The sequence below is a fragment of the Procambarus clarkii genome, chromosome 57, assembly GCF_040958095.1.
Source record: "Procambarus clarkii isolate CNS0578487 chromosome 57, FALCON_Pclarkii_2.0, whole genome shotgun sequence".
Classification (NCBI taxonomy): domain Eukaryota; kingdom Metazoa; phylum Arthropoda; class Malacostraca; order Decapoda; family Cambaridae; genus Procambarus; species Procambarus clarkii.
In genome coordinates, this window is record NC_091206.1 from 12,364,919 (window position 1) to 12,389,863 (window position 24,945).

Here is a 24,945-nt window from a genome sequence, read left to right on the forward strand (position 1 = left end):
AGGTTACATAGCCAGGGAGGCAGGTTACATAGCCAGGGAAGGAAGGTTACATAGGCAGGGAGGCAGGTTACATAGCCAGGGAAGGAAGGTTACACAGCCAGGGAGGCAGGTTACATAGCCAGGGAAGGAAGGTTACATAGCCAGGGAGGCAGGTTACATAGCCAGGGAAGGAAGGTTACATAGGCAGGGAGGCAGGTTACATAGCCAGGGAAGGAAGGTTACACAGCCAGGGAGGCAGGTTACATAGCCAGGGAAGGAAGGTTACATAGCCAGGGAGGCAGGTTACATAGCCAGGGAAGGAAGGTTACATAGGCAGGGAGGCAGGTTACATAGCCAGGGAAGGAAGGTTACACAGCCAGGGAGGCAGGTTACACAGCCAGGGAGGCAGGTTACACAGCCAGGGAGGCAGGTTACACAGCCAGGAAGGCAGGTTACACAGCCAGGAAGGCAGGTTACACAGCCAGGGAGGCAGGTTACACAGCCAGGAAGGCAGGTTAAGACCAGGCTTCCTCTCCCACCTTGTACGATAAAGACCTGGAGGGCTTCAGGAGTGCGGCCAAGGGCGTTTACCCTAATGGATTTTACTGTTTACCGACACGATGGCCACACAATCCTTTTTTATAGTTGTTTATACTGGAAGTGAGAGAGTAAAAAATTGCCAACGACATCAAGGTTCTGGGAGATGAAATAGCTGGAGTGGAGGTGGATGTGGGTGGATGAGGAGGGGGGATGGGGCTGTGAGGGTGGATGTGGGTGGGTGGGTGAGGGGTGGATGGAGAAACTGTTAAGGGGAAGGGGTTGGAGGAGGATGGCTTGACGAGGATAAGGATTTGGTAGTCATTGAAACACCCTTGAGTTGAGCCACCAGGATACCTGGTTGATGGGGTTTTGGGAGTTCTTCTACTCCTCAAGCCCGGCCCGAGGCCAGGCTTGACTTTTTGAGAGCTTGGTCCAACAGGCTGTTGTTTGGAGTGACCCGCAGGCCCACATATCCACCACAGTCCGGTTGGTCCGGCACTTCTTGAGGAAAATTGTCTAGTTTTCTCTTGAAGATGTCCACGGTTGTTCCGGCATTATTTCTTATGCTCGCTGGGAGGATGTTGAGCGGTGCAATGTACCTTTTCCCAATCTCTTGATTTGCCACTCCGTTAAAAATCCAACCTTTTAACCTAACAAGAAACAGGTTCATTAACCTAACAAGAAACAGGTTCATTAACCTAACAAGCAGGGAACAAGAAAAGTAGAAACCTAGGCAAACCGGGGAGCCGGTCGGCCGAGCGGACAGCACACTGGACTTGTGATCCTGTGGTCCTGGGTTCGATATCAGGCGCCGGCGAGAAACAATGGGCAGAGTTTCTTTCACCCTATGCCCCTGTTACCTAGCAGTAAATAGGTACCTGGGTGTTAGTCAGCTGTCACGGGCTGCTTCCTGGGGGTGGAGGCCTGGTCGAGGACCGGGCCGCGGGGACATTAAAAAAGCCCCGAAATCAACTCAAGATAACCTGCCTAACCTATCGACTTTGATGCATAAAAAGTTAGTGTTTGTGAGCCGTTACTTTTCTTAATAGATTACATTGTCAACGTTGGTTACAATAACACTATTTTGACACATTCTGCCTGACCACTTCCAGTCGCCTGTAGCTCATTTGAATATCTGGTAATAGCCTGGCTAGTAAGATATCCATATTGGCAACTGGATCAGTCGTTATCAGTTACAGCGGCGTGTTTATTGACCACTGAAAGGCTGTAATATATTGTGTGGGATTAGAGGGCGCGAGCATGATAGTGGTGTACCAGGCGAGCCTTATCGCGCCTGTCACGCTTCATTAATCCTGCTCCTGTACGCCACCTTGTGCGTTAATGTGCCCCCCCCTCAACCCCCCTTTACGTATTTGTAAGTGGATCTCCTCCAAACACTTAAATTTTGCATGGGGGCGGTGATAAGTGGGGCGTCTCGCTGTGGTGGTTTTAATGACTGCATTATCTTGGATTATATTACATTATTAAGTGGTCGTGTCTTATCAAGATTCAGGGTCTGGGCAACCAGCGGGAGCACTGGACAACCTGGTTACCTTGAGGTGATTTCGAGGATCAATGTTCCCGCTGTCCGGTCTCTGTCCGGGCTGTCTGGTTTGGTGCTGGATGTCGTCCTCTCCAGTAGTACATCGTATTTTATGGTATAAATCCCCCTAAGGCCAAAAACTGGTGTGCTAAATATAACAGCGACTCGCAAACTTAACGTGATGTCCCCGTTTTCTATTCGCGGGTCCTCGATCAGGTTAGGTTCGGGTAATTTGGTACACAGGTTTAATGACGTTGGAAACGCTCGGGAGGACGGGGTGGGGGGGGGGGAATCACCTAGTTGTCTTTGCGGGGGTTGAACTTAGGCTCTTTGGTTCCGCCTCTCAACTGTCAATCAACTGGTGTACAGATTCCTGGGAGTGAGAGTGAGAGTGAGTGTGAGAGTGAGTGTGAGAGTGAGAGTGAGAGGGAGTGTGAGAGGGAGTGTGAGAGGGAGTGTGAGAGGGAGTGTGAGAGTGAGTGTGAGAGTGAGTGTGAGAGTGAGTGTGAGAGTGAGTGTGAGAGTGAGTGTGAGAGTGAGTGTGAGAGTGAGTGTGAGAGTGAGTGTGAGAGTGAGTGTGAGAGTGAGTGTGAGAGTGAGTGTGAGAGTGAGTGTGAGAGTGAGTGTGAGAGTGAGTGTGAGAGTGAGTGTGAGTGTGAGTGTGTGTGTGAGTGTGTGTGTGTGTGTCGGTGTCGGGGGCCGAGTTAGCACACATCGCCCCACTTCTCAAGATAATTATCAGGAGAAAGCACTAAGCCGGTACCATTATACAGCACTTCTAAGGAATAAGAGTATAGTGAGCTGGGATAGGCCCGGGGGGTTGGGTGGGGGGGGGGGATGAAACGGTGCCCAATCACTCTGACCATCGAGGATCGAACTCAGACGAGGTCGTCGCTGTACCGACCAATCTAAGTGGATGGGAAGACACGAACACATTCTCAGTGAACGTATATAAAGTAGGCGATGAGTCACAATAACGTGGCTAAAGTATGTTGACCAGACCACTCACTAGAATGTGAAGGGACGACGACGTTTCGGTCCGTCCTGGACCATTCTCAAGTCGACTTGAGAATGGTCCAGGACGGACCGAAACGTCGTCGTCCCTTCACATTCTAGTGTGTGGTCTGGTCAACAATATATAAAATAGAACCTGAAACTCCGGCCTTTTTCAAGTACTAAACTCCTACTATAAGATTACGGAAGCATAAGAAGAGTACTAGAATGCCAAATAATATCGGAACAGAGATAAAAGTACCCCAGAGGAAATTAGGTTCCCCTTGAGGAAGTGTCAGATGACCCGAGGTGTGCTAACCGCTGCCAGGCCTTTGATGTTGATAGTTCTCTCTCAGAGTACCTGTTGCACCTCTGCTTTACAACGGGGGGGTATTCTGCACATCCTGCCATGCCTCCTGGTCTCATGTGATGTTATTTCTGTGTGTGTGCAGGTTTGGGACCAGCCCCTCTCAATATTTTCCACGTATAAATTATTATGTATCTCTTACTATTATTATAGTTTTTCAATCACTCAAGGGTTATCAAGGCCATCGCAACACCTTACTGACGACCCAGAAAATATACTGCAGGGCAAAACGTGTGTAAAAGTATGCAGGTTTAAATTTAAGGTTGGCATTGAAGTTCTAGCAAAAAATGACTCGGGGAATTCCCGAGGTAATTATGTGGAGGAAGCGCTTAGCTAGTATGGCTGTATAGCACGGAGGAGGAACAGGATAAGGGGGGGGGAGGAGGGGGAGGGAGGGAATTGGGAGAAAGCGCCAAGCCATTACGACTATATAGCACTGGGAAGGGGTGAGGATAAGAATTTGGGATGGGACGGGGGGGAAAGGAATGGTATCCAACCACTTGGACGGTCGGGGAATTGAACGTCGACCTGCATGAAGCGAGACCGTCGCACTACCATCCAGCCCAAGTCGTTGGGCGTGGGGGGGGGGGGAGGGGGGCGGTGTGAATTAATGGTTCTCAACTACTTGGAGCACCGGGGATCGAACGCAGCCCTGCAAGAAGCATTGCCGTCGCTCTTACGACTTGTCCAAGTGGATGGGTGTATAAACGTGTATGTGTTCGTGTTTAAGCTTATGGATTCAGGGAGATCTGCTTAAAAAAAAACCGAGTCGGGGAATTCTTAAGTGCTGTCCCCTCGCCACCAGCATTGTCGTGGAGTGTCGCAGCATTCTTATGATAATCTGGGGCCAGATTCACGAACGCAAGCACTTACGAACCTGTACATCTTTTCTCAATCTTTGGTGGCTTTGTTTACAATTATTAAACAGTTAATGAGCTCCGAAGCACCAGGAGGCTGTTTATAACGATAACAACAGTTGATTGGCAAGTTTTCATGCTTGTAAACTGTTTAATAAATGTAACCAAAGCCGTTAAAGATTGAGGAAAGATGTACACGTTCGTAAGTACTTGCGTAACTGCTTCGTGAATCTGGCCCCTGGACTTCAGACAAGATTTACCAGTCTGTTGTGACTTGTAACACTGTTTCGAACAAATTAACACGTTTCGAAAACTTCTATTCACGAATAAGCGTACCTGAGAATACGTATCCAAGTGATTTGGTGATAAAGCAGTGATTTGTGAGCGTCGTTTAAGCGAGCAGCCGACCCGGGTGTTGACTGAAGAGCGTATAACACTACACGCTGAGGAGTGGAGCTCTAATAACACGGTGGGGGACAAGTTACATTTGTCAGCCTAACTGCCAGGTAGGATAGCAGACGTCCATGCCGTACGGAGAGCTCTCATACGTCCCATATTACCACTGCTTTTGAGCCAGTTATCAGCACTCCGGTCTTGTGGTGCATTCAGGCTGTTGCCGCTCCAAGCAACAGCCTGGTGGACCAAACTCTCACAAGTCAAGCCTGGCTCCGGGCCGGGCTTGGGGAGTAGAAGAACTCCCAGAACTCCATCATCTGGCCTCGGGTTGGGCTTGGGGAGTAGAAGAACTCCCAGAACCCCATCATCTGGCCTCGGGCCGGGCTTGGGGAGTAGAAGAAGTCCCAGAACCCCATCATCTGGCCTCGGGCCGGGCTTGGGGAGTAGAAGAAGTCCCAGAACCCCATCAACCAGGTGAGGCGGTGGATGTTATCTCTTTACCACCCACTGTTTGATCGCCAATCTCTGCCTCCCAATATTTTATGCAGAGTTTTCTAATAGCTTGTTTGACTCGCCTTTTTGACTCGCTTTTTTGTGGTGATAATGAAAAAGGGGAAGCCTGGCCGGCGCTATTGTCCTCTGTTGATGGTGAGGGAGTTGTGGTGAGGGAAGGAGGTAGTGAGGAATGATGGTGTGGGAAGGAGGGGGGTAGTGGGGAATCTCCGACCACTTTGGGCGGTTGGGGATTGAACGCCGCCCTGCAAGAAGTGAGATCGTCGCTCGAAAGTCCAGTCGCAGTGGTTGGGCTTTAGAGGGAAGAGGAATGGATACAAATATCACACACATTAAATGCATAGCTCTGGTTGACACCTGGTTGATGGAGTTCTGGGAGTTCTTCTACTCGCCAAGCCACTGCTGCTCGGACCACAGTCGCCCGGACCACTGTCGCCCGGACCACTGTCGCCCGGACCACTGCCGCTCGGACCTCTGTCGCTCGGGGCATTGCCATTCGGACCACAACCGCTCGGAACACTGCAGGATCTCTCTACCGATTGATAAAGATTAAGCCACCCAAGAGGTGGCACGGGCATGAATAGCCCTGTAGTCACTCTACCCTAGAGAGCAATAGTACATTTAAATGCTTCAATCTTGACTTGATATACGTCTCAAAGCAGCTTCGGGCGCATAGTGAGAGCAGTATATCACTCCAGGTTGCAATTCTCCGGGTGCAGGGGAGAATTGACTTGATATCTCTCGTTTTAAAACTTTACGATATCTAGTCTCATTTTTCTTGTCGTTTTGATAGTGTTTATACCTAAGATCTTTTGACATAGTTACTCTTAAGTTTGTACATTTTTCTTCCGTTTCAGTAACTTTGTTTTAAGAACAGCGGAGCAAGTGAAATGTTTCTTCATTGACATTGTTATTTGTGGCTCATTGCAATTCGAGGTCGTCTTGGAAGGGTGATACAGTACTGTAATCTATGTTGGCGTGGTTGAGTACCAACCCCTTCCCTTCTTGATCTACCCCCCCCCCCCTCACTGTCCTTCACCTCTTCCAATTCAATTAAGTCATAATTACTACGACTCTCAACAACACTAATCCATCTGTTAGACGTGTGACAGATGTTTCCGGGAACGGAAGTATTAACCCTGGTCAACACTTGCTGCGGAGAAGGTCAAATGAAAAGGGGAAACTAGGGGAAAACGTTAAGCCAGTATGGCCGCTCTAAGCAACAGCCTGTTGGACCAAGCTCTCACAAGTCGAGCCTGGCCTCGGGTCGGGCTTCTGGGGGAGTAGAACTCCCAGAACCCCATCAAGTAGGTATGCCTGTATAGCACTTGGTAGAGATATATAGTGAAGCATCAGTGCCCAAACACTTGGGCCATCGGGAATCGAACGCCGATCTTATAATATACAAGTCCGTCGCTGTACCGACCAGTCCATGTAGATGTCCTTGTAGTACTACAACCCGGACCCTCTTCCTCTCAGATGTTTTAAGGGAAAGTATGGCAACCATATTGTCACCAAAAAAGAAAATTCACGATACAAATTGAACGTTGCAATCAGGCTATTGCAGAGGCTTGGGCGTAAAGATTGTCTTGCTGTGTGCATAACGTGGCGGTCATGCACTGGAGTCACGGGTTGGCAGTGCCAGTCAGCTCCGTTGCTTCACCAGGTGAGTGTGCGTGGTGCGCCCTTACTCTTGGAGAGACCTTTGTCAGGGGGGGTTGGTGTGTGGTGAGCCGGCAGCCCTCCCCCGCACCCTCCCTGCCCCGCGCACTCAGTCTTGGTGATGCATTCTGCCGCAAGATGGACTTCTAAGATGGACGACGGCGGTTGCTGTCCGTGTAAAGATCGAGTGAGAATGTCGTATGTATTGTGGCACATACCAGAGTGAAGGCGAACACAGGTTTTTAAAGGTCCGGAGCCCGGCGTCGTGGCCCCGGCGTCGTGGCCCCGGCGTCGTGGCCCCGGCGTCGTGGCCCCGGCGTCGTGGCCCCGGCGTCGTGGCCCCGGCGTCGTGGCCCCGGCGTCGTGCCCCCGGCGTCGTGCCCCCGGCGTCGTGCCCCCGGCGTCGTGGCTCCGGCGTCGTGGCCCCGGCGTCGTGGCCCCGGCGTCGTGGCTCCGGCGTCGTGGCCCCGGCGTCGTGGCCCCGGCGTCGTGGCCCCGGCGTCGTGGCCCCGGCGTCGTGCCCCCGGCGTCGTGGTCCGCCGTGGCAGCCTCCTTCGAAACATGATTATGAGGATGATAGCAGGTCAAAAAGGGCAGATTTCCCAAGCTTATGGGGGGAGGTACCTTAAACCTTGGTATATTATTGCCAATACTATCATTAATGGTCGGTATGGTTGAGTGATTGTTGGGGGAGCCCTCCTGACCCCAGCAGGCTCCAGCAGGCTCCAGCAGGCCTGTCAAGGTCAGTTTTACATTATCGTTAACAGGCGTTAGTGTTTCTGACCATTACACAAGTGGGACACAGCGGGAAGGTCTCGTTGCCAACGGTGTCAGACGTTATCAAGGGTGGACGGGGGTGTCGGTCCGCGTGTGACATGCTTAAGGGGTGTCTGGGGGTGTCTGGGGGTGTCTGGAGGAGTCTGGAGGAGTCTGGGGGTGTCTGGGGATCTTATTCTGGGATATTCTTGCGCGGGCCCTCACCCTTCTGGCCGGCTCGCTAAGTGTTGTTCATTTCTGTCTCACGTTGGCGGTGGATGAGTTTTTATGACTCGCATGTTGGCTATACATCCTTACACACACACACACACACACACACACACACACACACACACACACACACACACACACACACACACACACACACACACACACACACACACACACACACACACACACACACACACACACACACACACACACACACACACACACACACACACACACACACACACACACACACACACACACACACACACACACACACACACACACACACACACACACACACACACACACACACACACACACACACACACACACACACACACACACACACACACACACACACACACACACACACACACACACACACACACACACACACACACACACACACACACACACACACACACACACACACACACACACACACACACACACACACACACACACACACACACACACACACACACACACACACACACACACACACACACACACACACAGATCACACTAACGTGATGCATAGCTCAGTCGATTAAGGCAGTGTCTGGGATGCTCCCGGACGCAGGTTCGAATCCTCGTCACGGCCCTTGGGGATTTGTTCATTTATACATCGTTGTCTATGTCAAGCTTGGCCGAGGAGGAGTTGGGAGACGTTGAATAGCACTTCTCACTGCTAATGCTTGCCAGTTTTTTTTTTCTTTAAGCAAACTTCAAATGGACAGCTGTTTTCTTTCTATTGAGCACATCATGTGTTCTAAAACTCGATTCATCAACGTCATTTTCTTCTGAGCATCTTCGATTGATTTTCTTTGCTGCTAATTGTACACATTTTGTTTTTCTTTGTACACAGTTCACATTTGGTATACACTCATGCAATATGCATATTTAGTATACACACTCATTCAGTATACACAACATACAGTATACACAACATACAGTATACACACCTATTTGGTATGCACCCACTGTCGAACCGTCATTAATTTGCCTGGCTTTGCAATATGCAATCACGACCCAATATAGAAATTACGCGAGTCGGTCCACTGCTGTCAACGCTGTCAATACGAGGAGAGGTACGACTTCCCAGTGACAGTGATCAACACCTTCACCTGTCAATGGGTCTTATTGTCAAGCATCAACATTAATGACCAGGGGAGGCTATTGACTGCAGAATTAGCATGCAATTTGTTTTGAATGTGGCTAGCTATAATTGGCAGCAAAGTGCTTCAATAAGTCTTCAGGAGGAGGAGAGGAGGTTCATCTGTAAGTCAAGATGGTCCGTGAACTCTTAAGACATGTTTAAACAAATCTACGTTCATGACAAGAAAAGGGGAAATTGTATTATGTTCTTAAGTGTATTGAAGGGTTATCTTGAGGTTATCTTGAGATGATTAGGGGGGCTTTAGTGTCCCCGCGGCCCGGTCCTCGACCAGGCCTCCACCCCCAGAAAGCAGCCCGTGACAGCTGACTAACACCCAGGTATCTATTTTACTGCTAGCTAACAGGGGCATAGGGTGAAAGAAACTGCCCATTGTTTCTCGCCGGCGCCTGGGATCGAACCCAGGACCACAGGATCACAAGTTCAGCGTGCTGTCCGCTCGGCCGACCGACTCCCTCGGGCTCGGACTTCGCAGAACCTCGGCTGCAAAGAAAGTTTACTTTCATCTTGGGATTGTTTTATATCTCGTGTAATTTGTCTCCTGTGTCATCTCGGTGCTTGCGTAACCTCATCCCCTAAGTGGTTCCCCACACACACATACCCGAGGACCGGAGGACTCCTCCCTGGGCCAGCCAGGGACCTTCCCTGTGATGCAACTCTCCACAGTTGCCCAACTCCAGGGTACCTAATTACTGCTAGGTGAACACAGGCATCCAGTGAAAGGGAACGTTGCCCCTAACCCATCTGGCCTGCTGTGGGAATCGAACCCGAGACCTTTCTTGACGCTTGTGTCACCTCGACGCAAGAGTGGCGTGCATATTTAATTATTTATGTCTCTCGCTTCAAGGCCATGCGACTTTGAAAGTGGCGAGGTGTGTTAACCTTGCGTGGGGGCAGACGGGGGAGCAAGGTCGCCTGACGATGCTGGTGCCTACCTGTCTCTACTTGAAGGAAGGAGAAAGGGTTATCTTATGATTTCGGGGCTTAGCGTCCCCGCGGCCCGGTCCTCGACCAGGCCTCCTTTTCGTTACACATCCCCAGGAAGCAGCCCGCCTTCCTCATGCCTTGCACCATCCTTCTGGTCTCGTCTCCAAACTTTATTGTTTTTACATTCGTGGGATTCAACTCCAGTTATTATTTCTCTGATCAGTTTGGTAGCTTATATTTGGTACCTCAGTATCGCAGAGTTTCCCACCAGTCAATAAACTATATACATGAAGAATTGGGTGAATTAATGTCCCAGAGAAAGCGACTTTGATTGTTAATATGTGAATTGGGAAACTTGGCTCCATCGTTCATAATTATATTGATGTGGGCAAAGTGGCGGGGGCTTGGCAAGGCAGCTCACGAGTGGCACTCCGTCAAAAATATAACTATTTTGCCCAACCTAGAAATTTCGAACCCAAGCAACGCCACCTAAACTCTCGAGGCCGATGCGTAGAAAAAATTTAAATATTACTGACAGAAATCATAATAGCGTGATGCTTCTGGTTTCAACTCTTTTTACCATGTCGTAGTTCAGTTAAGGCAGCGTCTGGGATGCTCTCAGACGTAGGTTCGAATATTCGTCACGGCCATCATGGATTTGTTTATAAATATTACTGTATTTAAGGGTCGTGTTGAAAGCTGAGGGCCGCCATCTGTGGATCACTAGCGTCCCGCGCGTTGAGGTCTCTGTCCCTGCCATGGGTCCCTAGTTAGTCCAACTAATCCTCCTAAGGTTTCTTGAGTGCCCTTATCCTAATCTACCAGAGGAGCCAAAACAGAAAACGGGACATTATGACAGTTTCGCGAGCCGCTTCCATTTTCTAGTACGATAATTTTTGGCGTTAGGTAAAGTTTGCGTCAAAATGCGACGTGTTATTTGACGGACGGGAAGATATAGTAGAATATTCGTGACTGAATCACAGACAGTTGCAATGGCCAGGGGATGAGAGCGTGGCGAGGAGAGAGGAAGAGAGACTATGATCCAAACTTAGTCTTAATGCTTCAAGGTGTAAGTACTTACAGGACAACACCAGACAGGGATAACTTACGGGCTATTCATGCCCGTGCCACCTATTGGGTGGCTTAATCTTTATCAATCACAGGGATAACGTATTAAGTGGAAAAACACTTGTTGTTGTCACGGGAGACATCTCCCGTCACGCAGGGTACAGTCGCACCTCCACAGATCTCCAGTATCAGCTCTTGATACTGGTAATGGCTCAAAAGGGCCACCACTTACGGGCTATTCATGCCCGTGCCACCTTTTGGGTGGCTTAAGCTTCATCAATTAATCAATTGTTGTTGTCACATAGTGTGTACGTCCGTCACAGGAGGAGGATAAGTGCTGGTATCGCTGGTGTGTGTGTATCTTGGCGTTACTGGCGTCTGAGGGTCGCACGTCCATCGCTGCCGACGCCTGCTTGACCGCGTTCTCCTCCCAACTTGAGTAATACGCCCTTGTGAAAAAGGTAGGATAAGCACCGTCTTGGCCCGCGCCACTGCGAGGGTAAACACCGTCTTGGCCCGCGCCACTGCGAGGGTAAACACCGTCTTGGCCCGCGCCACTGCGAGGGTAAACACCGTCTTGGCCCGCGCCACTGCGGAAGGCCGGGTTCTGGAAGGGAAGGTTATCGTACGCTGGATAAGGAGGACGCGCGCGTCTCAGGGCTGCGTCACTTTATTAATTGGGACTCGCGGGGCCGTGTTGTGCTGGACGCCATTGGGAATTATGAGCTAAAGAGAGTTAATAAAGAGCTGGAATTTTGTCGTTTCGTGCGATGAAGACGATAGCTTAGGTGCCTACAGGGGAAGTGATGGCATGTTGCATGCTCTTTGAGTAGTGTGAAGCAGCGTTAGAGGGAGGGTTGAGGCGCGTCCGTCAGGGCACTGATTACGACTCGGGCTAAACAGCTGTGTTAGAGTCGACACTTACAAGGCGAGCTGTCGATGGGCGCGAGCGCAGGAAATGCGCTCCTGCGCACCAGTGCTTGGGTTTTATATCGGGATTCATTGCACGAATTCTGAGTGGTTTGTGTATGTTGACCCAGCATATGTGACATACTAATTTATTGTGAATATTTTAGTTTACCTTGAAAAGCTTCATAGAAAACACCGACCTAACCTAACCTTCTTAGTATGTTAAGATAAGCATCTTATTGCTTCGTAATTACAATTATTACTTAACCAATTATAGGTATAGGTTAAGTAATAATTGTAATTACGAAGCAATAAGATGCTTATCTTAACATACTAAGAAGGTTATCGAGGTTATCTTGAGATGATTTCGGGGCTTTAGTGTCCCCGCGGCCCGGTCCTCGGCCAGGCCTCCACCCCCAGGAAGCAGCCCGTGACAGCTGACTAACACCCAGGTACCTATTTTACTGCTAGGTAACAGGGGCATAGGGTGAAAGAAACTCTGTCCATTGTTTCTCGCCGGCGCCTGGGATCGAACCCAGGACCACAGGATCACAAGTCCCGCGTGCTGTCCGCTCGGCCGACCGGCACCCTTCTGGTGAGGTGAGTGAGTCATGAGTCAGTATACACGCCAGGCGAGAGATGAGTTAGCCATGAGTCAGTATACACGCCAGGCGAGAGGTGAGTGAGCCATGAGTCAGTATACACGCCAGGCGAGAGGTGAGTGAAGCCATGAGTCAGTATACACGCCAGGCGAGAGATGAGTGAGCCATGAGTCAGTATACACGCCAGGCGAGAGATGAGTGAGCCATGAGTCAGTATACACGCCAGGCGAGAGATGAGTGAGCCATGAGTCAGTATACACGCCAGGCGAGAGGTGAGAGAGCCATGAGTCAGTATACACGCCAGGCGAGAGGTGAGTGAGCCATGAGTCAGTATACACATCAGGTGAGAGAGACGCAGGTGCAACAAATCAGGCAAGGAGGTCCCTTTGCACCCCAGACACGCGCCCTCAGGAGCCCATAATGTGCAGTATATGTGACGAGACGCCTGATGCCTCCTCCTGATCTCAGGAGACCTCGCCCAGCTTCTTGCAGGGACTTCTAAGACTGTCTAAAGGAGAAGGAGGGGGATGAGACTTTCCGTTTTGACGGTCGAACAGGGAGAGGTGCACTGTAGTTCACTGTACCGAACCACAGTGAGAGACAGAAGAAGGAAACAGGGCAACAGAAAATGTATATATATGCTGGTTAGCATTGTAAATGTGTGGCCACGTCTGTGGTAGAAAATAATAATAAAAAAATCATAATAAAATAAAAACTGTGTCGAACCACAGTGACTTAAGTTGGGGGTCACTGCTCTACTGCAACTCTAGCTCGAGCAGACATACGTGTAGTGTTGAGCAGAAGAGAATAAAGTAACGTTGCCAAGCCACTTGGACCACGGGGTATCGAACATGGACCTGCAAGGGACGAGATGGTCATTGCACAGCGTACAATGTTCAAGAAAAACTTGTACATCCACTGGGGATTGTTTAAATCCCCAGTGGATGTCCACACAATCCCCCACATACAATCCTGTGTGGGGGAAGTCCACACAATCCCCCACATACAATCCTGTGTGGGGGAATTGTTTCAAATCACTTGTTTGTGTGTAATCGCCTATTAAAAACCTGCGGGTAATTACCTAAGTGTAGTTACAGGAGGGGAGCCACCCTCGTGGTGGCCCCGTCTACCCTGAAGGTTTTGGCCTCCACCACCTGCTCACTTAACTTGTTCCAACCGTCTACCACTCGGTTTTAGCTGTGTGTGTGTGTGTGTGTGTGTGTGTGTGTGTGTGTGTGTGTGTGTGTGCGTGTGCGTGTGCGTGTGCGTGTGCGTGTGTATTCACCTAGTTGTGTTTGCGGGGGTTGAGCTTTGCTCTTTCGGCCCGCCTCTCAACTGTCTATCAACTGTTTACTAACTACTTTTTTTTCCACACACACCCACCCACCCACACCCACCAGGAAGCAGCCAGTGACAGCTGACTAATTCCCAGGTACCTATTTACTGCTAGGTAACAGGGGCATTCAGGGTGAAAGAAACTTTTGCCCATTTGTTTCTGCCTCGTGCGGGAATCAAACCCGCGCCACAGAATTACGAGCCCTGGCTACGAGGCTCCCTGTGTGTGTGTGTGTGTGTGTGTGTGTGTGTATGTGTGTGTGTGTGTGTGTACTCACCTAGTTGTGCTTACGGGGGTTGAGCTTCGGCTCTTCGGAGTCGAACAGTGTAATAGAACCAGTGAAGAGCAGGGGTGCCATAAGCTCAGAGAACACTGTATAAACATCAGAGGTCCACGGTTGTTCAACATCCTCCCAGCGACTATAAGAAATATTGCCAGAACAACCGTGGACATCTTCAAGAGAAAACTAGATAGTTTTCTTCAGGAAGTGCCGGACTAACAGGGCTGTGGTGGGTATGTGGGCCTGCGGGCCGCTCCAAGCAACAGCCTGGTGGACCAAGCCTGGCCTCAGGCCGGGCTTAGGGAGTAGAACCCCACCAAGCAGGTATCAAGCCGTCTCGTCGACCAGATCGTAAACCAGTAGGCGTGTACCTAGTGACCGGGCCCTGGGGGCATTGCTTGGCGGAGCTACCTCACAGTTGAAGTAAACAAATACCTCACACGGGGTGTGTGGAGTTTACCTCACACTATACCTTACTGTGTATACCATACTGTCTATGCTTCACATGAGATATGATCACAGAGGTATACCTATTTCTCGGTGTAGATAGACTGAGAGTTTACTTTAGTCCCCCGGGCTACGTCCAGGACTGAAGTATACTTGTTAGCCAGTAAACTGTCGTGGTGGTCTTAGTAACCCTCCAGAGGTTGACAGGCTTTAAGGTCAACACTAAACAAAGCCAAGCAAACACCTGCTTATAGACTGCCACGAACCAACCAATACTTTGTTCCTCGGTGCTTTATTTTCACGTTTCTTGGGGCGTTTGCGCAGCGCTCCGGGGCGTCTCTTTAATAATGAAACATTTACACCGCCATAACTCTGTATTTGCAAGAATGTTTAATATATATATATATCTCTTCTCTCCTACAGGCCACCCCACGCCCAGTCCAACGCCTCCGAACGGCTCCCACACAGACATGATGCCGGTGAGTACGCTATTCCCCACCATTTGGGCACGTGTAATCACAGCTGGTTGATACCTGGTTGATACGTGGTTGATACCTGGTTGATACCTGGTTGATACCTGGTTGATACCTGTAAGCTGGTTTCTTTACGGAATGAACATTGCCATCACTGCTTCCTTGGCTTGTCTGAGAGGTGAGTGTGTGTGTGTGTGATGTTTGTTTTCCCTACCTTACCTGGCTCCAAACTGCGCCTCACGCGTCCAGTGTGTGTGTTTTTGGTGTTGTGGAATGTGTGATGAAGTGGCCTTGAGGAGCAGCGTGGGTGGTGGAGGAGGTCTTGAAGCACGCCATCATCAAGACCTTGTTATGGGTGTGTGATGACCCCAAGGTGTGTGCTCACTGTGGCTGCCCTGACCCCAAGGTGTGTGCTCACTGTGGCTGCCCTGACCCCAAGGTGTGTGCTCACTGTGGCTGCCCTGACCCCAAGGTGTGTGCTCACTGTGGCTGCCCTGACCCCAAGGTGTGTGCTCACTGTGGCTGCCCTGACCCCAAGGTGTGTGCTCACTGTGGCTGCCCTGACCCCAAGGTGTGTGCTCACTGTGGCTGCCCTGACCCCAAGGTGTGTGCTCACTGTGGCTGCCCTGACCCCAAGGTGTGTGCTCACTGTGGCTGCCCTGACCCCAAGGTGTGTGCTCACTGTGGCTGCCCTGACCCCTAGGTGTGTGCTCACTGTGGCTGCCCTGACCCCAAGGTGTGTGCTCACTGTGGCTGCCCTGACCCCAAGGTGTGTGCTCACTGTGGCTGCCCTGACCCCAAGGTGTGTGCTTACTGTGGCTGCCCTGACCCCAAGGTGTGTGCTCACTGTGGCTGCCCTGACCCCAAGGTGTGTGCTCACTGTGGCTGCCCTGACCCCAAGGTGTGTGCTCACTGTGGCTGCCCTGACCCCAAGGTGTGGCTTGGTGGTGTGGCGGCTTCCTGGAGGTGGCTACTAACGAGGGAGGACTGCCAGAGCTTGGGGTCCACTGTTGCCTTGACAAACTTTCTAATAATCATAGTTTTTCTTGTACAAAATTAAGAACTTTAAACATTTATTTCTTTATAACTAGGCATTGTTATATAATATATATATATATATATATATATATATATATATATATATATATATATATATATATATATATATAAAATATATTATAAAATGTCGAGGATAATTTTATGGCTGCATAGTTTGTGGTGATGTAGCCTAAAAGAGGAACTTCTGCCAAACTATCGTGGCTTGCATGCGGTTTTATTTTGGGATTTATCTTTTCTATGACTCTTCGTCTTTCGCCTCCTTGAGAACACCACTTGGTGTAGCCCCCACATTGTCAGAGGTCACCAGAGTGGCTGTGTTAGGTGGGGGTGGAGGTGGAGGGACAGGTGGAGATGGAGGGACAGATGCAAGTGGGAAGGCAGGTACAGGTGGAGGCACAGGTGGTGTTCTCAGTTTGGTGGAAGAGACCCAGAGGGAGAAGAGAGAGAGAGACAGGAGCCTCAAGTCTCTCCACAAGCCACCATATTTAACACTATTGACTTTCCAACACATAACTTCCAAGCCAGATACGAATTTAACAGTCTGTTGGCGGTGTTAGAGACGTGCTTGACTCCTGTCCCTCGCTGTGCCTCTCCCCACTACTACCCCACCAAGCACACAGCAACGGAGCCGCTGTGTTAATGCCTCACACTGTACCGCATTAACGCAGCCGCTGTGTTAATGCGTCACTCTGTACCGCATTAACGTCCAGGTTCTCCTGCGTGTGTGTGTGGTGAGCGACTCCTTGATAACACAGCTTGTTCTAACACCCTGCTTTTGGCGGCTTTATATTTTTAGGGGACTCCAGGTGTTGGCAGACAATTCCACCATCCCGAGCGGGTAAGTTCCTGGAACCGGTTTTGCTCCTCCCTTGCATGCTGCTGTTGCTGCTGCTTCTAAATTGCTGCAGCTTTGCTGTTTGTGCATGACGGGGGTGGGGGCATGCCTGCCTGACGGGGTGGCCGTCTTAAAGGGGGTGGAATGCAATACTAGCAACTGTTAATTCGGCAGTGAAATCTTGCGACCACTTTGGAGGAGGAGAGGAAATGTTCTTAAGATGTTTTTTTGGTCGTGTTTGTTTTGGAGAGTCAATAGGATTGTTGTTCTGTTAAGGTGGTAACCTTTGAGGTCTGGATGAGAGATGTGCAGTAGATGTGGTGTTCTGGTCTGTGGGTATGGTGTTCACTGGTGTCCTGGCCTGGGTATGGTGTTCACCACTGGTGTCCTGGCCTGGGTATGGTGTTCACTGGTGTCCTGGCCTGGGTATGGTGTTCACTGGTGTCCTGGCCTGGGTATGGTGTTCACTGGTGTCCTGGCCTGGGTATGGTGTTCACCACTGGTGTCCTGGCCTGGGTATGGTGTTCACCACTGGTGTCCTGGCCTGGGTATGGTGTTCACCACTGGTGTCCTGGCCTAGGTATGGTGTTCACCACTGGTGTCCTGGCCTGGGTATGGTGTTCACTGGTGTCTTGGCCTGGGTATGGTGTTCACTGGTGTCCTGGCCTGGGTATGGTGTTCACCACTGGTGTCCTGGCCTGGGTATGGTGTTCACCACTGGTGTCCTGGCCTGGGTATGGTGTTCACTGGTGTCCTGGCCTAGGTATGGTGTTCACCACTGGTGTCCTGGCCTAGGTATGGTGTTCACCACTAGTGTCCTGGCCTGGGTATGGTGTTCACTGGTGTCCCGGCCTGGGTATGGTGTTCACTGGTGTCCTGGCCTGGGTATGGTGTTCACCACTGGTGTCCTGGCCTAGGTATGGTGTTCACTGGTGTCCTGGCCTGGGTATGGTGTTCACCACTGGTGTCCTGGCCTGGGTATGGTGTTCACCACTGGTGTCCTGGCCTAGGTATGGTGTTCACTGGTGTCCTGGCCTGGGTATGGTGTTCACTGGTGTCCTGGCCTAGGTATGGTGTTCACCACTGGTGTCCTGGCCTGGGTATGGTGTTCACTGGTGTCCTGGCCTTGGTATGGTGTTCACTGGTGTCCTGGCCTGGGTATGGTGTTCACCACTGGTGTCCTGGCCTGGGTATGGTGTTCACTGGTGTCCTGGCCTGGGTATGGTGTTCACCACTGGTGTCCTGGCCTGGGTATGGTGTTCACCACTGGTGTCCTGGCCTGGGTATGGTGTTCACCACTGGTGTCCTGGCCTGGGTATGGTGTTCACTGGTGTCCTGGCCTGGGTATGGTGTTCACTGGTGTCCTGGCCTGGGTATGGTGTTCACCACTGGTGTCCTGGCCTAGGTATGGTGTTCACTGGTGTCCTGGCCTGGGTATGGTGTTCACCACTGGTGTCCTGGCCTGGGTATGGTGTTCACCACTGGTGTCCTGGCCTAGGTATGGTGTTCACTGGTGTCCTGGCCTGGGTATGGTGTTCACTGGTGTCCTGGCCTAGGTATGGTGTTCACTGGTGTCCTGGCCTGGGTATGGTGTTCACCACTGGTGTCCTGGCCTAGGTATGGTGTTCACCGGTGTCCTGGCCTAGGTATGGTGTTCACTGGTGTCCTGGCCTGGGTATGGTGTTCACCACTGGTGTCCTGGCCTGGGTATGGTGTTCACCACTGGTGTCCTGGCCTAGGTATGGTGTTCACCACTGGTGTCCTGGCCTGGGTATGGTGTTCACCACTGGTGTCCTGGCCTAGGTACGGTGTTCACCACTGGTGTCCTGGCCTAGGTATGGTGTTCACCACAGAACACCTCAAGACCTGGTCCCATGACTCTTGGTTTTCCTAACTAACGTGAATGTCCTCCCTGGAGAGCGAGCTCGTACGCGTTAGTGTACTCAGATGACGCGAAGCTAACGAGGAATGCAAATAGCGAGTAAATTACAAGGAAGACCTTCACAAACTTACGGAGTATGAAGGCAGATGGTTGGAAGAGTTCTACCCCAACAAGTGTAAGGTAACAAAGTTGAAAATAGGTGATAGAAGACTATGAGTATTCTACACCACGAAGGAAAAGCAACTATAGGAATCGGAGAGAGAGAGAGAGACCGAGAGAGACCGAGAGAGACCGAGACCTGGGAGTGCATAAGATACCATTACAAGTGTAAGATAAAATTCGACAAAGAATTCTAAAGTGATGATAGTTAAGATATACGGGTACACAAAGGCGGGTAGGCGGGTATAAAGAGCAAGACCTCACTCCCTCGTAGTCACTAATAGGCAAGTACTGCTAGGTGAGAGGCAGATATAATCTACAAAATACGATAAAATGGCAAAAAAAATTGAATGCCATTGAAATAAAGCCTCGATCCTTAAACTTAAAATATAAATATTTAAAATCCTTAAAGAGACTTAAACCCAGAATTGATAAGTGCAGATATTTGTAAGACGATTAGTTCCTGAAGTATGAGGGATAAGGTAGGAGGACATCTGAACCGAAATAAAGCTCACAGCCTTAAAGAAGAGAAGAAACAGAGGGGATATGATCACAAAATACAAGATACTGTGGAGAATATATGAGGTTCACAAACTTTAAATTTAATGCAAGTATAACAGGAGAACATAGTTGGAAACTTGAACAGGAAGTAAGTCGAAGAAATGTAAAATGGTACTTGTAATCTCTTTGGAGTGTACTGGAAAAGAAGAGGTAGAAGCCACCTCCATCCACGAATATGAGGCGAGAGTCCGTAAATAATTCAAAAGTCAGGAAAGTTATAATGCCAGAAAACAGAAACAATAAGGTGACGAGGCGGGGCATAGTGAGCTGTGCCTCGGGCAACAGTAGTCAGGTATCAACCAGGTAATCAACCAGGTAATCAACCAGGTATCAACCAGGTATCAACCAGTCACTGTTAGGCCTGAGTGGTTGGTGAAGCTGTAGAAGAAAAGCAAAATGCAGATGTAGTATACACAGACTTTGCAAAGGCATTCGACAAATGTGACCATGGAGTGATAGCACACAAAATGAGGTCAATGGGAATAACTGGTAAAGTAGGATGTAGTAATAGTTCGCTTGCATGCATGCACGCGCGCACGCATACGCACGTTGATATGTTAGGGTCACCTTAAGCAAGGCGTCATTTAAGTAAGGACCCGACAAGGGGAAAGCTATCGGGATCCAAGAGCTAAAGATTGACCCTACAGGCACCAGTAGCGGAATACACAACGCATCACGCCCATGCATGTACGAGGGTCAAGTCAATCTCCACCAGCACTATCACCAAACATCCCACCAGTTGTGCGGTGCGGTGTTTGTGCGGTGCGATGTCTGTGCGGTGCGGTGTTTGTGCGGTGCGGTGTTTGTGCGGTGCGGTGTTTGTGCGGTGCGGTGTTGTGCCAATATAGGTTTAAGCATGTTGGAGACATTAGGGAGATCATTGATGTATATAAGAAACAGGAGGGGTCCTAGGATGCTGCCCTGTGGCACCCCTACGGTAAGTGGGAGAGGTTATATCATTGATGGCACCAGTTGTGCTGCTGCTCCGAACTCCTCCGTCGTGGTGTTTGTGTCTTGATCAGCGTCTTGAGTCTCCTCACAAGTGGTGTGTGTTCAAGGCTCTACTGCTCCTCTACTTGACAAATTTCATCACCATGAGAGCGGCATAAAAATTGCAAACTGCTCTGTACCCGAGTGACTTCTCAGAGTGGCATGTGCAAACTGCTGTCCGCCTCGGTGATTTCTTAAGTGGTACTTGGGGTGTCTCGGCCACCACTGGAGTAGATTGTTCTCCAGGTGGGTGGTAGTGATGACAGGTGCTCCACCTTGTATAGTGTATTAAGGCCTTCCTGGTCGACGGCTCACACACCTGTTCAGTGCAAGGCTTTACCTTCAGTCAAATGGTGACCGTAACGGACTTGGGGGAGTGTAGACCTCTCAGGACACACTCAAGACACACTCCAGACATGGAGGACTGACTGGAGGAACTGGCCTGGGGGAGTTATACAAGACGTTGGGATGCTAGTCTAGGGTGGTGACTTGGGGTGATGGGAACCTGGTCGAGGGATGTGACCCCTGAAGGATGGGTATAGAGAATTATTGAATAGAAGTTGTACTGAGGAATTGGAGCCGGGGAGGGGGGAGGGGGATGATGGTGGTGAAATCTTTTTTTCATAGCGACCAAGACAGGAAGGGACTAATTGACGGGCTCTTTGTGTAGCGTCCTGAATGAAGAGTGTCAGGTTACATAGTTATGAGAGAGAGAGAGACAGAGAGAGAGAGAGAGATGGGAGAGAGAGAGAGATGGGAGAGAGAGAGAGATGGGAGAGAGAGAGATGGGAGAGAGAGAGATGGGAGAGAGAGAGATGAGAGAGAGATGGGAGAGAGAGAGATGGGAGAGAGATGGGGAGAGAGAGATGGGGGAGAGAGAGATGGGAGAGAGAGAGAGAGAGAGAGAGAGAGAGAGAGAGAGAGAGAGAGAGAGAGAGAGAGAGAGAGAGAGAGAGAGAGAGAGAGAGATGGGGGAGAGAGAGAGAGAGAGAGATGGGGGGAGAGATGTATGCTGGAAAGAACAACTATATAATGCGACTTAAACCAATGCTTCGAGAAAATAGACACTACCACTAAGAAACATGTAAACAACATATATCACTAAGAAAAAAAGATGCAAACTGGAACGAGAACAACTCTCCTTCTATTGGCGAAGAAAATCAAATAACAGAACATCTTAAACGCCGCTCCACTCTCTCCCAAGCACGACGAGGATGGCTGTGTAGGGGAATAGAAATGACTGAGCTGAAGCACAGAGAATCATATACAATCTAAGAGAGGCAAATGGCCATAAGTGACATAGAGAGGAACCCGAAATCATTTTTCTTGTATCTAAAGTCGAGCCTGGCCTCGGGCCGGGCTTGGGGAGTAGAAGAACTCCCAGAACCCCATCAACCAGGTATCAACCAGGTATCAACCAGGTATCAACCAGGTGTAAAAACCAAGAACAAAAACTTCATCCAACATTGCGCAAGGGTGATGGAACTTTCACAGGTGACAACAAAGAAATGAGTGAAATACTGAGGCTGCAGTGCGATTCTGTTTTCAGTGGACCCGCTGACCACATTGAATGTGACACTAACATCGAACCACGTATCAGATGTTCCCCTAATCTCAATGGACTTTGAAGTAGCCATAGACAGCATGCCCATGCACTCTGCATGGGTATGCAGAGTGCATGGGCACACCACTATCATTGGCCCCTAAACATTTTTTGGAGACGGAGCCTAGGGGAGCCGGTCGGCCGAGCGGACAGCACACTGGGCTTGTGATCCTGTGGTCCCGGGTTCGATCCCGCGCGCCGGCGAGTAACAATGGGCAGAGTGTCTTTCACTCTATGCCCCTGTTACCTAGCAGTAAAAATAGGTACCTGGGTGTTAGTCAGCTGTCACGGGCTGCTTCCTGGGGGTGGAGGCCTGGTCGAGGACCGGGCCGCGGGGACACTAAAAAGCCCCGAAATCATCTCAAGATAACCTCAAGATAACCTAAAGGCCTTCTTGTTCCCCCGTCAGTAGACAGGGAAGGGGGGGGGGGGCATGTGGATCAGCTGAGGGTAGGGGGTTGGTGGGGTTGAACCCCCCCCCCCACCAGACCAGCCTTTCTCACGTCCACAATGTTGTTGTTGTTGTTTAAGATTCGCTACCTGGAACAAAAAGTTCCAAGTAGCACGGGCTATGGTGAGCCCGTAGTGGACTTTTTTTTTTTTCCACGTCCACAAGGCGGCCGGCTGAGCCACACTCATCTTCCTCAGGAGCTTCATCTTCCTCACCTGGAGCTGGAGTTTCCTTGCTTGAAGGTGATGCCCACACTGTCACCTGAGAGGCTGGGAGCAGCGGGAGGGCGTCTCAGGCAGTTTATTGTGTTCTTAAAGTGGTTTAATAAAGTCGTATTTCTTGTAGTCTTATGGCCTCTGACGTTCACCTGTGGTAATTACTTGCAGGTGCGGCAGGTTAACTCGGTGTTTTATTCTGAAAGGCTGGCTGTGTGTGTGTGTGTGTGTGTGTGTGTGTGTGTGTGTGTGTGTGTGTGTGTGTGTGTGTGTGTATGTGTGTGTGTGTGTGTGTGTGTGTGTGTGTGCCCCCTGTTTGTCGCAGAAGGAGAGGTTACCTTGAAGTTTTTCCGGGACTCAGCGACGCCGCGGCCCGGTCGTCGACCAGGCCTCCTCGTTGCTGGACTGGTCAACCAGGCTGTTGGACGCGGCTGCTCGCAGCCTGATGTATGAATCACAGCCTGGTTGATCAGGTATCCTTTGGAGGTGTTTATCCAATTCTCTCTTGAACACTGTGAGGGGTCGGCCAGTTATGTTCCTTATGTGTAGTGGAAGCGTGTTGAACAGTCTCGGGCCTCTGATATTGATAGTTCTCTCTTGAACACTGTGAGGGGTCGGCCAGTTATGTTCCTTATGTGTAGTGGAAGTGTGTTGAACAGTCTCGGGCCTTTGATGTTGATAGTTCTCTCTTGAACACTGTGAGGGGTCGGCCAGATATGCCCCTTATGTGTAGTGGAAGCGTGTTGAACAGTCTCGGGCCTCTGATGTTGATAGAGTTCTCTCTCAGAGTACCTGTTGCACCTCTGCTTTTCAACGGGGGTATTCTGCACATCATACCCCTACCTGCAGGTTGGGGTATGAACACCACAGCCGTCCTCCTAAAATGAAAGTACTCATGGTAACTATTCGCTAGAAAGTACCAATATGCAGTAATGGGACCACCAGAAAGTTCATTTCGTATTATTGAATTCGGAGAAAGTGGAAACTTTTTTTTTTTTTAACTGCAGCATAAATATAAGACCTAACATGTCCTAGCTTTCCTAGGGTTAGACCTAGGCCTAACATGTCCTAGCTTTCCTAGGGTTAGACCTAGGCCTAACATGTTTTAGCTTTCCTAGGGCTAATTTAGCGCGTAAAGTGCTATACTAGGCCTAAAAATATTCCGGACTGTATAAAATGGATAGTACAAAATGTGGTTTACTGGGGAGGGAGGGAATTATCGGGGGGAAAGCGGCAAGCCATCACGACTATATAGCATGGGAAGGGGTCAGGATAAGGATTTGGGATGGGACGGGAGGGGGGGGGGGAGAAGGAATGGTGGTCGGTGGACGGTCGGGGATTGAACGCCGACCTGCATGAAGCGAGACCGTCGCTCTACCGTCCAGCCCAAGTGGGTGGACTGGTTTACTGGGAGTCCATCACTACATATGGGTACTTTACACCAGAATAGTCCTTATAAGTCCTATCACCCCCCCCCCCCCCCCCCACCCCACACACACACAGTTGAGAGGCGGGACCAAAGAGCCAGAGCTCAACCCCCACAAGCACAACTAAGGTGAGTTACACACACACACACACCATCTAAGGCCGCCGACAAGACATTACTATGTACCGTCGAGGAGCAGCTGGCCTCAGATGATGTTCCACCACCAGCTGTGGCTGACGCAGCTCTCAGCGTAGGAGCGTCTTACGCCTTGCGTAAGACAAAGGTGAATCGTGGGTCTAGAGCGTACTGGTGACGCGTGACGCAAGTGCGAACACGGGGGATAGAACACGGGGAGACAGAACACGGGGAGATAGAACACGGGGGAGATAGAACACGGGGGAGATAGAACACGGGGGAGATAGAACACGGGGGAGATAGAACACGGGGGAGATAGAACACGGGGCGATAGAACACGGGGGAGATAGAACACGGGGGAGATAGAACACGGGGGAGATAGAACACGGGGGAGATAGAACACGGGGGAGATAGAACACGGGGGAGATAGAATACGGGGGAGATAGAACACGGGGGAGATAGAATACGGGGGAGATAGAACACGGGGGAGATAGAACACGGTGGGAATAGAACAATCTTTTGTGGCTTACTTTCACTCCCTCCAACGTGATGCATCTTTATTAGTCTCGTCTC

The 24,945-nt window shown here is 50.3% G+C and overlaps 1 protein-coding gene across 6 annotated transcripts in view; it reads left to right on the forward strand.

Annotated features, from left to right (window-relative positions):
• Positions 1–24,945, forward strand: part of Btk (tyrosine-protein kinase Btk29A) — a 495,654-nt gene that overhangs the window by 444,071 nt on the left and 26,638 nt on the right. For 4 of the 6 annotated variants that reach the window (XM_069306275.1, XM_069306274.1, XM_069306272.1 and 1 more), the window contains one exon: positions 15,007–15,062. In XM_069306275.1, coding sequence (XP_069162376.1) covers positions 15,007–15,062 — 56 coding nt within the window. Of the gene's footprint in view, positions 1–15,006; positions 15,063–16,911; positions 16,954–24,945 lie in introns of all 6 variants that reach the window. The other 2 variants (XM_069306270.1, XM_069306271.1) reach the window with 1 other exon arrangement.